Genomic DNA, 10894 nt, shown 5'->3' on the forward strand with positions numbered 1-10894 from the left:
AGCAGAATGGGCAGAAATAACCCAAATTGTGGCCGGGGAGTGTCGCAGACCGCGCGCACATGGCCCCAGCCCGCCGGGCGCAGCAGGGGCGGGGCGTGTGCGATGTGGGCGGGGCCATTAGCCATGTGGGTGGGGCGTGTGTGATGTGGGCGGGTCATCAGTGATGTGGGCGGGTGGTCGGGGGCGGAGCGTGTGTGGCTGTGGGCAGGTCCATTAGGAATGTGGGCGTGGCCGGACGGGGGCGGGGTGTGTGGCTGTGGGCGGGCACATCAGGGCTGTGGGCGGGTCTATCCATGCCGTGGGCTTGGCGTGTGTGGCCTGAGCACGTCCGTCAGATCTGTGGGCTGGGGCCATAAGGCGTGTGGGCGGGTCCATCCGTGCTGTGGGCGGGGCCCGTGTGGCCGTGGGCGGGGCCTACCCGCCGTTGGCGGCGCGGGGCGGGGCCCGGCGCCGGAAGTGCGCGCGGTCCATGTACCAATGGCTGCTCGCGGTCCTCCGCGCCCTCCGCGACGCCGCCCGCCAGGCCCCGGCCCCGGCCCCGGCCCTCGCCCTCAGCCCGGACCCGCGCCCGGAGCCGCCGCCCCGAAAGAAAGCGCCCCCCAGGTCAGCCCTTCCCGCCGTGCCTGCTGCCCCGCCGCTCGGCCCGGCCGCACGCCCCCGGGGCTCCCTGTGTGGGTCTGGGCAGTCCCTGATAAAGGCCAGGTGTTCCCCATGAGGCTGTCCGCCGGTGCGGAGGCGATTGTGGGTCGCAGCCACCGGTGCTCGCTGGCTGTGGGTCCCAGGTGTTCCCAATAAGCCCTCGTTCCTTTTCCGCCGGCACGGGGAGCGGGGCTGGGCATTTAGGGCAGATGCGCTGGGGATGGGGGCTCGCACGCCCCAGGGGATGCGGGGCTGGGGGCACGCCATGCGCCGGGGGTGCGAGGTGGATAAAAGGAGGGTGCTTGCCTACCCATTAACCATTTTACTGCCGGGGGCGATGGCCGAAGCACCTCGGTGCCTGCTGCTCTGTGGGGTGTACGGATGGCACGGTGTGCTCTAGGGCTGGGGAGGGCGGCTGCTCCTTCCCTCAGTGCCCCATGGCAGCGACAGAGACCAGGGAGTGCCTCTGCAAGGAGCCGCGTGTTGCGCCAGGAGTTTTCACCGAGGAGCGGCTCAGAAGGAATTAGCTCTTGGGAGGGGGGAAAAAATAAAAACAGGAACGTTCTTTGTGCTCTGTTCCTAAAGTGAGACGTTTTTACCGGACTCAACGATGGTATCAGCTGGTGAAAATCCTTGGGTGGGAAAGGGTGAGGCTGGTAATTGTTTCAAGGGTTTGTCCCCGAGCTGACTCAGCAGGAAGCTGCTGGAGTGGATGTAAGCAGGACTGGCATTCCCACCTTGCATTTCCTGTTCTACCTAAACTTTCCTTTGCAGCCCAGCGGAGTGACATGAACTTGGATGGCTTAGTGACCTCTAGAGTGCTTCTTTCCCGGAGGAAAGAGGGAAGCGTTACATATTAAGGCGTTTTTTGGTGGTAGGAACAAGCACAAAACACATGGAAGCATTAACAGAAGGAGAAAAAGAGGCCTGATCTGCTTTAGTGGGATGATCTGCTGTCTGGGAGATGATCTTGGGGAAATAGGAAACCCCCCTTTGGAAGTTGAATTGTGCTTGCAAAACCATTGTTCTGTCTGTTCTTCCCCCAGTGTTCTGTCACCTGTGGAAGATCCTGAGGACATCCCTGCAAAGAGGCTGAAACCAGGTATTGGCCCTTAAAGAGGAATTTAATATGCCTGATTTTCCTTGGGTTTGGGGTACCTTGGGGAGCTCTGGATTTGGTACTTCAGCATTGCAGCTGAAGCTGAGGGGTTTTGAGGCACTCCTGTGGCTGGAGGGGGGGGTCTCATGGGGCTTGGGCCCATGGATGATGTGTCCCAGTGTTCATGGATGTGGCCTTGGCAGTGCTGTGGGAGCAGTAGGACTTGATGGCCTATGGGGTTTATCCAACCTTGATGATTCTGGGATTTTCAAACCAAGTGCAGGATGGGAGATCCTGGTCAGATGAAGGCAGGAAGAGAAGCAAGGAACAGCTTTTTCTGTCCTGGGAGGGCCGTGTATTTGCACCAAGGATGAATCCTGGCTGGGGAAGGGCAGGGCATGTCCCAGCTCTCCCTGGCACTGAGCTCTGCAGGGCAGCACAAAGAGCATTTTCAGTCAAGGCTGTTGCTGTCCCGTGGGGGATGTGGAGCTCCCTAATTCCTACTTAGGAGTAAGATCCCCAGTGGTGGGGTTGGGGTGCTGCTGGGCTGTGCTGTGTTGTTGAAATGAGTGATCTGTTCCATGTGGGGTCAAGAGCTGGGCTTGGGTGGAAGCAGAAGTCCCAAGCCCTGTTTCCAGTCCCATTCTTTATGGCCTGATGGTGTGGATTTTCCAGAATGTGTCTCTGGGGCTAACAAGGAGCCTGAAGAGGTTTCTGTGGCTGCCAGGTTGCCCCCTAAGGCAACAAGTAGAAGCCAGGAGACTGAAAAGAGAGATGACTTCTCCTTCTCTGAGCCTGAAGATGAGGTGAGCAAGGGTTTTGAGGGGAGCTCAGGGATCAGCTCCCACAGTCTCCCCACAGGTGAGAGCCTGTGTTACAAAAGTGGTGCCATCAGTGCCCCTGCCTTCTGCTGCAACCCAAGCAAAACCATGGGCTCTGAGTCAGAACACAGCTGACTGAATTTCAGGAAGGGGAGGTGCTTGCTTGGATTCCACATTCAGGTTATGCTCACTCTGGTACTTGCTTTTATTTCAGGTTGTGTACATTTCTTCTGACTCTTCATTTGTAGCTTCTGCAGAGGATGAGGACACAGCAGAACCTGGTAGGGCTGACAGTAAGTCCTTCACCTATTCCTATCTCCTACTGCTCTGAGCCTGGGCAGCTCTGCCCAGGCTGGGGGCTGGTTGCTGAAGGCAAAATATCTGGGTAGCACCCAGGAATAGTAGAGGGTGAGCTCTGTTTCTTCCCTGCATCCTGGTATTGCTCCTGGATTGGAGCCAGGGCTGGGAACAGGCTCCCCAGGGAATGGGCAGAGCCCCAAGGCTGCCAGAGCTCCAGCAGCATTTGGACAATGCTCTCAGGGATGCACAGGGTGGGATGGTTGGGGTGTCTGTGCAGGGCCAGGGGCTGGACTGGATGATTCTGTGGATCCCTTCCAAGTGGGATATTCAGTGGTTTATCCCAGGATGCTCATGTGGTTGTGGATCCTGGATATTAACTGCCTTGGATGCAGTTCTAGTGTGTCCCACTGCTGGCTTGCCAGAAAGAAGTTGTTGTAAATGCTGATTTTAGGTAGCAGAACCTCAGAACCCTTTTGAATTAGGTGTAGGCTGGCAACATTCTGTAGCTGCCAATATGAAAATATCCTGAAACAACATATCACAAATAATATTAGAACTTGAGGGATAAAATGAGAGTCATTTATCTTTGGTGAAGCTCTTTAAACTCCTATAACTCCTGTTTTCCTGACCAGTTGCTGATGGCTTGTGCTCTTTTCCCACAGGCAAAATGCCTTGTGACACCAACCCTTGCTTGACTGAGGAAACACCATCCTCTCTTTGTAAGAGAGTTCCATATCTGAGGTAAAAAACCTTCTGTTTTCTTCCACTTCTGCTTTGAAGGGTTTCTTGCTCTTCACTTTCATCCTTGAACTTCCTGTGTTGCCCAACATTTATACTTGTGCCCACAGAGCAACATTTTTCCAGGGTGTTTTGGGGCTTCTCCTGGCTGCCCTACTGAGGGAGGTCTTCAGCTGTGGAGAGACAGCTGTGTTCTTGCCTTCGACCAATTTTAAACTTTCTCTTTAAATCCAGACAGTTGGTAGACTCAGGAGATCAGAGAAAGATGAACAAGTTCAACCCTCTCACCTCCCGTGGTAAGAGGAAGTGTTGAACTTGGGGAGAGGCTGAGACCAGGAATGCAAACAGAAAAAACCTACAGCTACAAAAAAAATCCCCCAAAAACCCCAGAGAATTTCCACTTCCCCAGAGACTTTCCATTTCCCCAGGGAATTCCATTGGGAAACACTTTTATGTTTTTCCTCTAAGGGTGTTCAGCTGCTGCCACAGGTCACCTAGAGAGATGTTGGACAACCCTCCCCAGCATGGTCCTGGGCAGCCTGCAGTGCCTCCTTGAATCAGGAGGTGCTAATTAAAACCTAATTAATAAATCAGGACTTTTGAATTGTCTCTTAATACCATTTCTTCTGCCTTTGGTGTTTCCAGCCTGAGCAGGAATAACCACATCCGAGCTGCTCCAGAGAGCCCTGTCACACCCAGGCCCCCCATTAAGGAGCCAGGTCCCAACTCTCCAGGAGTCAGTGGCACCAGGAGGCCTTTGTGTGCTGCTGAAGAGGTAAATTGGGGAGAAGGGAATTGTTTGGGGCTGGAACAGCTGTGAAGTTCCTGTACAGTTAGGCTGAGACAAAAGGAAGGGCTGGGAATGCCTGCTAAAGTCTCTTTTTCCCTTCCCTTCTGCAAGGATGTTCAGCAAGCAGAAAATAAGAAATACAAAGAGCTCTTGAGTCTGTTCAAAGAGAAATATTCTGGAAGACTTACTTCTCCACGATCAGCAAGACTCAACAAGTAATTATGAGCAAAATAATCCTTAACTTTCTGGTGGTGAGTTTGTTGTATGTGGAAGGGGAGGAGAATTGATCTCTTCTACTCTCAGGGTTCTGGACAGAGTCAAATCTAATGATTGAGTCTCTTTTGGAATAGTGGAGACAGAAAATTTGACTCTTGTATGTTCATTATGCCTGAGCTGAAAGTGGCCAAACTTCTGGATGTAAACTCCTCAAAATGCCCTTTGCATCTTGTCATGGAACCAGGGACAGCATGGCTCTGTTAAGGATTAAACAGCCTAATTTTACTTTATATATTTCTGTTGCTTTCATTTAGCCAGTTGGGTACAAATAGCCGTGTCCTCTGCAGTGAATTGAGGTGCACTGGTAACAAATCACCTGTAAAAACTCTGTCCTTTTCTTCTGCTACACCAAAGAGTTCGAACCAAGGAACCAGGGATGACTGGCAGTCCCCTGAAAGAACAAAAACCCAGAGGTGCCTCTCCACCTGTGCCAGAAAGGACCAGTGAGTATCCCCAGGGCTGCTCCACTCTGTTGGTGGAAGTCCAGCCCAAACAGGGCATTTTCCTCGTTATTGGCTAAACTGGGTTTGTGAGGGTTTTCCTGAAGGGCAAGGACTGGTTTAAAGTAGTATTTGAGAGCTGTGACTGTGGCAGTGCAGTTTGCAGCTGGATGTGACCCCACTGCACAGGAGAAGGTTGTAGTACCTGTTTTACCTCCTTTTTTTTTTTTTTTTTGTACTGGGTAGGGGGATATCTGACTCTGCACCCTCAGAGCTGCACTTTAATCTCTTTTTAATGCTAGACAGGACTACTTCCATAAAAGCAGAGCTTCCAAAACAAGTCAACTATTACATGTATGTTTAATATTGCCCCAGGGTTTTTTTCCCTCCTGTTCATTACTTAAACACTTTTTCATCACTAACTCTTTTATATCTTGGACTTTGTGACATGATCATATGGGGATTGAAATTATTTCTGAGCAGGTGCCAGGGTTTGAACTTCTAAGTTAAGAATGCTGATGAAATGTCTGTGATGTCACCCAGAAACTGAGAGCTCTGTGCAGCTGCTGGAATGGGAAATCACCTCCCTGTTCTCATACTGCTGCTTTTCCCTGCAGGTGTCAAACATGGGGATGTTTTCAGCCCCCAGCTGCCTCAGAGAGGTGTCATGATCAGGTAGGAGTCTCTTCTAACCATTATTTCTTTTGGCTCTGTCAGCCTCCAGAAGCCCAGTCCTGTGCAGTGTCTCAATGCTGGGGGAGAGGAGCAGCTGGTTTGAGGAACTGCTCACAGCCAGTTGTCCCTCAAATCCAGCTCCCCTGCCACAGCTGGGCAGCTGTGGGATGTGCAGGCTGTTTTTTGGGAGAAGGAAGTAGGGGTGACAGCCCAGGTTGTCCTTGGGTTTGCAGAATGTGTTTTTGCTCCCAAGTGTCTTTCTGCCACACCATTAATGAGCTAACTTTGCATTTCCTGTGGATCCTGAGCAAAAGGAGTAGGGAGCTTGTAAAGCCTGCAGGGACTGAGGCAGTTTTTGAGGCTTGCAGGATGCCTTGGGTTGGAATGGACCAGAAAGGAGCATTGCTGTCCCTCAGCAGGGGCCAGTGGACTCCATGGTGGCAGGATGGGAGTGCAGGAGTGAAGGGAAAGGGGCTTTTGGCTGCAGCTCCAGGGAGGGATTTTGGTGTGGCAGCTTGGTGCCCTCCTCTTCCTCCCCTCAGACAAGAGAGGAGAGTGCAGATGGGGGCAGAGAGAGGTTGGGTTGTGGCAGATGTGGTTTGGGGTGATTCTGTCCCTGTTCTCTTTCCCCCTTAGACACGAGCACTGTATTGCATTTGTCCAGTTAAATTGTCACTGTCCCCTAAGCTCAAGGGAAGAGAGGACAGAAGTGGTGGAGTGGCATTTGTCACCAGGAAGTCACAAAGCACTTGATAGAGGAAGTGCTGGTTGCTTCCCTGTTTTCCAAAGATTAAAACTGAGGGGAAAAAAAGAGAGTTTGGCACCTGATAGTGGAAGAAAATTTGTGAAGCTTCCAGCTCTTCATCTGTCCTGGTCTGGCTGCTACAAAAGGAGTGGGGAAGGAGACTGAGATGTTGTCATGCGTCAGAATCAGCCTTGAAAAAGCATTTCTTATGCAGAAGGTGAATTTTGGAGAATTTCATGGGGCAGTGTGGATATCCAGCTCACTTCTCTCTCTCTCTGACAGCTACTACACACCACCAGAAGACTCTCGTGGACAGGGAAAACGAGAGAAACGAGCTGCTTCAGTGGTAAGCTTGAGTTAGTCACCACTTCACTTTGTTTTCTGGAAAATGTAACTCACCTCTGCTCAGGATTGGGATCCAAAATAAAATCGGAAGTGTGGAAATCAGAGATACTTACCTTGATCTCAGCTTGATACCTGCATGTGGAGGCTTTGCTGGGGATGTTAGTCCAAGGCCAAGGAAAGCCCTGCCTCTCTGGGCACAGTTGGAATGCAGTCACCAATCAAATGTGACTTTGTGGATTGCTGCTGGGATGTGTTTACACAACCCCTTGCAGTTTCTTGCAGGATTCTCTGCCCTGTCCCCCAGCAAACCCCTTGTGCTTCTCTCTGATTTCTGTCCTTGTGCCTGGCAGGGCCAGTGTGAAGCCGAAGTCCCCCAAAGAAAGTTATTCCAGTTCCATGTGACACCTGTCCTGTCCAAAGACCTCTTCTTTGTGGACAGCGAGCCCCTGCCATGCCTAGAAAAGCCAGGGGATGATCTGGCTCCACTGACAGAGGTACCTGTGCTCAGCAGCAAGCCAGTGCTGGGGCTGGTTCAGCCTGCAAGGCTCCGTGCTCTGGCACTGGAGCTGCTCTTGGAGGCCTTCTGGGGGGCTGGTGTGCTCCCTGTGCTGTTCCACCAGCCCTTCCCCACTGAATCCTTTGTTCCAGGCCATGGAGAGTGAGATCTCTGCTGCCTTTGACAGTGGTGAGCCTGAGGACATCCTGAGCAGGGCCTTCAAGCTCACTGTCACCCGTGAGGACATCTGCACCCTGCAGCCCCTGGGCTGGCTCAACGACAGGGTATGGGATCCTGCACTTCCTGGGAAATCCCCCCTCCCTGGGCACAGGAGTCTTCCAGGAGCTCCACTGCAGAGCCCAGAAATAGCTGTACACTCCTTATTTTGGGTACTGTGTGGGCTGCTGTTTCTGGAAGCTTTCACTTGGATGATGCAGCTCCCAGGAGTCAGTCTGGGTTAACAGAGTGGGTGTGGGGGCTTTAACCAGCAGCACAAGTCCTCCAGTGTGAAATTCTGGGAGCAAAAGATGCCAAGCTGGAGTTTTCCCAGCTCAGGGGTGGCCAGCAAGGACATGTTGCTGTCTTTTTAATTTAGTGTCTTATTTCACATCTCACTTTGCGTCTCTCTGTTGCAGATCATGAATTTCTACATGGGTCTTCTGGTGGAAAGAAGCAAGAAGGAAGGATATCCAGCAGTCTATGCTTTTAATACCTTCTTTTATTCCAAGCTAAGCTCTACAAGCCACAAGGGAGTCAAGAAATGGACTAAAGGTGTGGATATCTTTGAGCACGATGTCATCTTGGTGCCTATTCACCTCAGAATTCACTGGACACTGCTGGTGAGTCAAACTGGCTTTTGATTTAGGGGATGAGGAGAACAAAACTAGCAAGCCAAGTCCTCTAGTGTTTGGGGTGTGCTTTGTCTAAGTCACCTTTCAACCCCAGGTTGTAGACCTCCGAGAGAAAACCATCAAATACTTTGACTCCTTGGGACAGAAGGGAGACCACATTTGTAAAACTGTCTTGTGAGTAGCTGCTTTTTTTATCCCTTCTGGTTGTTTTTGAGGCCTTTTTCCCTCCCCATGTGAAGTGTTTCTGCCCTGTCCCATGGTGCTCCTCACTTTGTTAGCTCTTCTGTTCTGCTCAGTGTTTTGAATCCTCCAGAGTGTCAGAGGTGCAAGTTCTCACATGTGCTGCACATCCTGACATGTCTTTGTCACTAAAAACCCTTCATCCAGCAGCTTTGTAGGGTGAGGTCAGGAGAGCAGCCCCTCAGAGAAAAATCTCAGAATCACTGAGGTTGGAAAAGCCCTCTGGGATCATTGAGCCCATCCCATGACTGATCCTCACCTTGTCACCAACCTTCCTGCCCTCCACACTCCCACCCAGCTTGGTGTCACCTACAAAGGCACTGAGGGTGCCCAATCCCCTCATCCAGGCCATGGATAAAGACACTACACGGGGCTGGACCCCACACTGGGCCCTGGGGAGCCCTGCTCACAGCCCTCACTGTGTCTCTAAGATGGGAATTTTCCCTCCACATTGCTTAAATCCTGTGCTGTGAGGACCCTCTGGCATTTCACTGCAATTTATCTTCCTGACACCTTTCAAAAGCTTTATTTTATTGTTGTTGTTGCCCTAAATCAGGGAGATAAAAACTGATTTTTGTGTTGTTTTCAACAGAAAATACCTGGAAGAGGAAAGCAGGGAAAAAAGAAACATTGAATTGACTGCTTCTGAGTGGACCCTTCACAGTATGGGCACAGAGGTATGGGAGCAATGCCTGGATTTGGAATGGGAGCTAGAGCTCCTTGTCACAGAGGATTTAACACTTCCCAGGCAAGCAGAGGGAGATGGTGTGCAGTTAACTGGGACTGTTCCTTGGGTTTGGGAGTGGTAAATGGATTATGGAAATAGGTTTTCAGGAGTAGGTGTGGGTAAAATGTGTGCTACAACCACATTGCTGCTCTTTCAAGACAGATAAAAATCCTCCATGTTTTTGTATTCCTCAGGAAATCCCTCAACAAAATAATGGAAATGACTGTGGAGTTTTTGTTTGCAAATTTGCCGATTTCATCTCCAGAGACAAACCCATCATCTTCACCCCGGTGAGAGGGGGTGTAAACAGTTCCAGCCTTTCCCACAGCCATATGGGAGCCAGGGAAGCTGCACAGCAGCTGGGGCAGGGGCTGAGGGTTGTTCCTCATGTCTGGTGTCTCTTTCTTGGGCAAGATCATGGAATCGTGGAATCCCAGGGTGGAAAATGCAGCTGGGTTGGAATGGACCTTAAAGACCATCTCATTCCAATGCCAGGATGCTGCAGCCAGTGGTTTGGGATATCTGGCCTCTGGATCTCTTGGTGAAAAAGGTTTCCCCCTTGGAAAACTTCCCCTTGGTTATTTGCCAATGTGGTGCTCTTTAATAAATGTCCCTGTAAAGAAATGTGGGTGTTTGTTGGGTGGTTGTGTCACCCTGGTGTGAAACCCACCTTGTACCCAACTGGCAGGTGCTCAAAAGCAGCTTCCCACTCAAGAATTCCCTGGCTGTTAATGGAGATTTCCTGCCTCTTTCTCCCCTGACTTCCTATGTGATGGATTTTTCCTTTTTTCTTTTCAGGAACACATGCCTTATTTCCGCAGGAAGATGGTGTGGGAAATAATCCATCAGCAGCTGCTGGGAGACATGCACTGTTAGGAAAACACTGTTCTGTAAAAGAGTAGTATTTATTTCTTATTGTTTAGGTAAGATAAGATAAATATTAACTTATGTAAGAGCCTTATTGTATGGGAGGTTACTTGTTAATAGAGTAATTTATTTTTTAATTGAAAACTGATCTGCTGTCTCTGTGTGGTTTTTAACTTGCTCCCCATCTGAAGAAGAACAGGGGCTGTCTCCTCTCCTAGTGGCTCTGGGGACATCCCTGTGCTGCTCCTGACCCCAAGACCCACACGATCCCTGCAGAGGGGCTTTGTCTGTCTCTGCTTTCACTGATTGGTTCAATCTGCCACAACCTCAGGGCAGGTTCTCCAAAGGACGAACAATTCCAAAGACACTCTTGTTTTATCCTTACAAATAATTAATCAGGGATAATTTATCTTCCCTGAGGATGCAGAAGATCTGAGCATCAGGACACAGCAGCTGGGAATATTTTTGGTGTTCTTTCTCCCTTCCCTTTGGTTCCTCCTGTTTGGGGCTGCACTTTTGACTGTGCCAGGTGCCACCAGAGCAGCATTCCCAGTGCTGGAGGGGTGAGAGGGAAGAGCCTGGCTCTGGGGCTCATGGAGGGGGGGGGTCCTCATTGTGGCACCTGTCAGCATCCCAGGCAGCCCCACCCTGCCCCCAAAGGCCATCCCAGCCCATTTGGTGCCTTTTCCCACTAGATGTTCCATCTAGGGATGTGCAGGGAGGGAGAGGTGGCTTTGTGATGGCAACACTTCCCCAGTCCCAGGGTTAAACTGCATCTGGCAATGCCTACAAACCCCATCCAGCCCTTCCCTCCCTGGGCACTAGGGAGGGACTCCCAGCTGTGA

At 51.1% G+C, this 10894-nt stretch overlaps 1 protein-coding gene across 4 annotated transcripts; it reads left to right on the forward strand.

Annotated features, from left to right (window-relative positions):
• The first annotated feature begins 451 nt into the window (after window positions 1-451).
• On the forward strand, window positions 452-10197 carry SENP2 (SUMO specific peptidase 2). Of its 4 annotated transcripts, none has more exons than XM_059855102.1 (17): window positions 452-603; window positions 1686-1741; window positions 2414-2544; window positions 2774-2852; window positions 3522-3600; window positions 4243-4372; window positions 4499-4602; window positions 5018-5106; window positions 5721-5778; window positions 6806-6869; window positions 7219-7362; window positions 7517-7648; window positions 8000-8203; window positions 8310-8389; window positions 9048-9203; window positions 9377-9472; window positions 9981-10197. In XM_059855102.1, exons 1-17 carry the CDS (start codon window positions 470-472, stop codon window positions 10021-10023), a joined length of 1779 nt encoding a protein of 592 aa, XP_059711085.1. In that variant the 5' UTR covers window positions 452-469; the 3' UTR covers window positions 10024-10197. The 4 variants fall into 4 exon arrangements, with proteins under 4 accessions (XP_059711085.1, XP_059711087.1, XP_059711086.1 ...); XM_059855104.1 differs by having other exon boundaries at window positions 9048-9132; XM_059855103.1 differs by having other exon boundaries at window positions 2774-2840.
• Window positions 10198-10894: the final 697 nt, after the last annotated feature.

Source organism: Haemorhous mexicanus, chromosome 10, assembly GCF_027477595.1.
Source record: "Haemorhous mexicanus isolate bHaeMex1 chromosome 10, bHaeMex1.pri, whole genome shotgun sequence".
Taxonomy (NCBI): Eukaryota; Metazoa; Chordata; class Aves; order Passeriformes; family Fringillidae; genus Haemorhous; species Haemorhous mexicanus.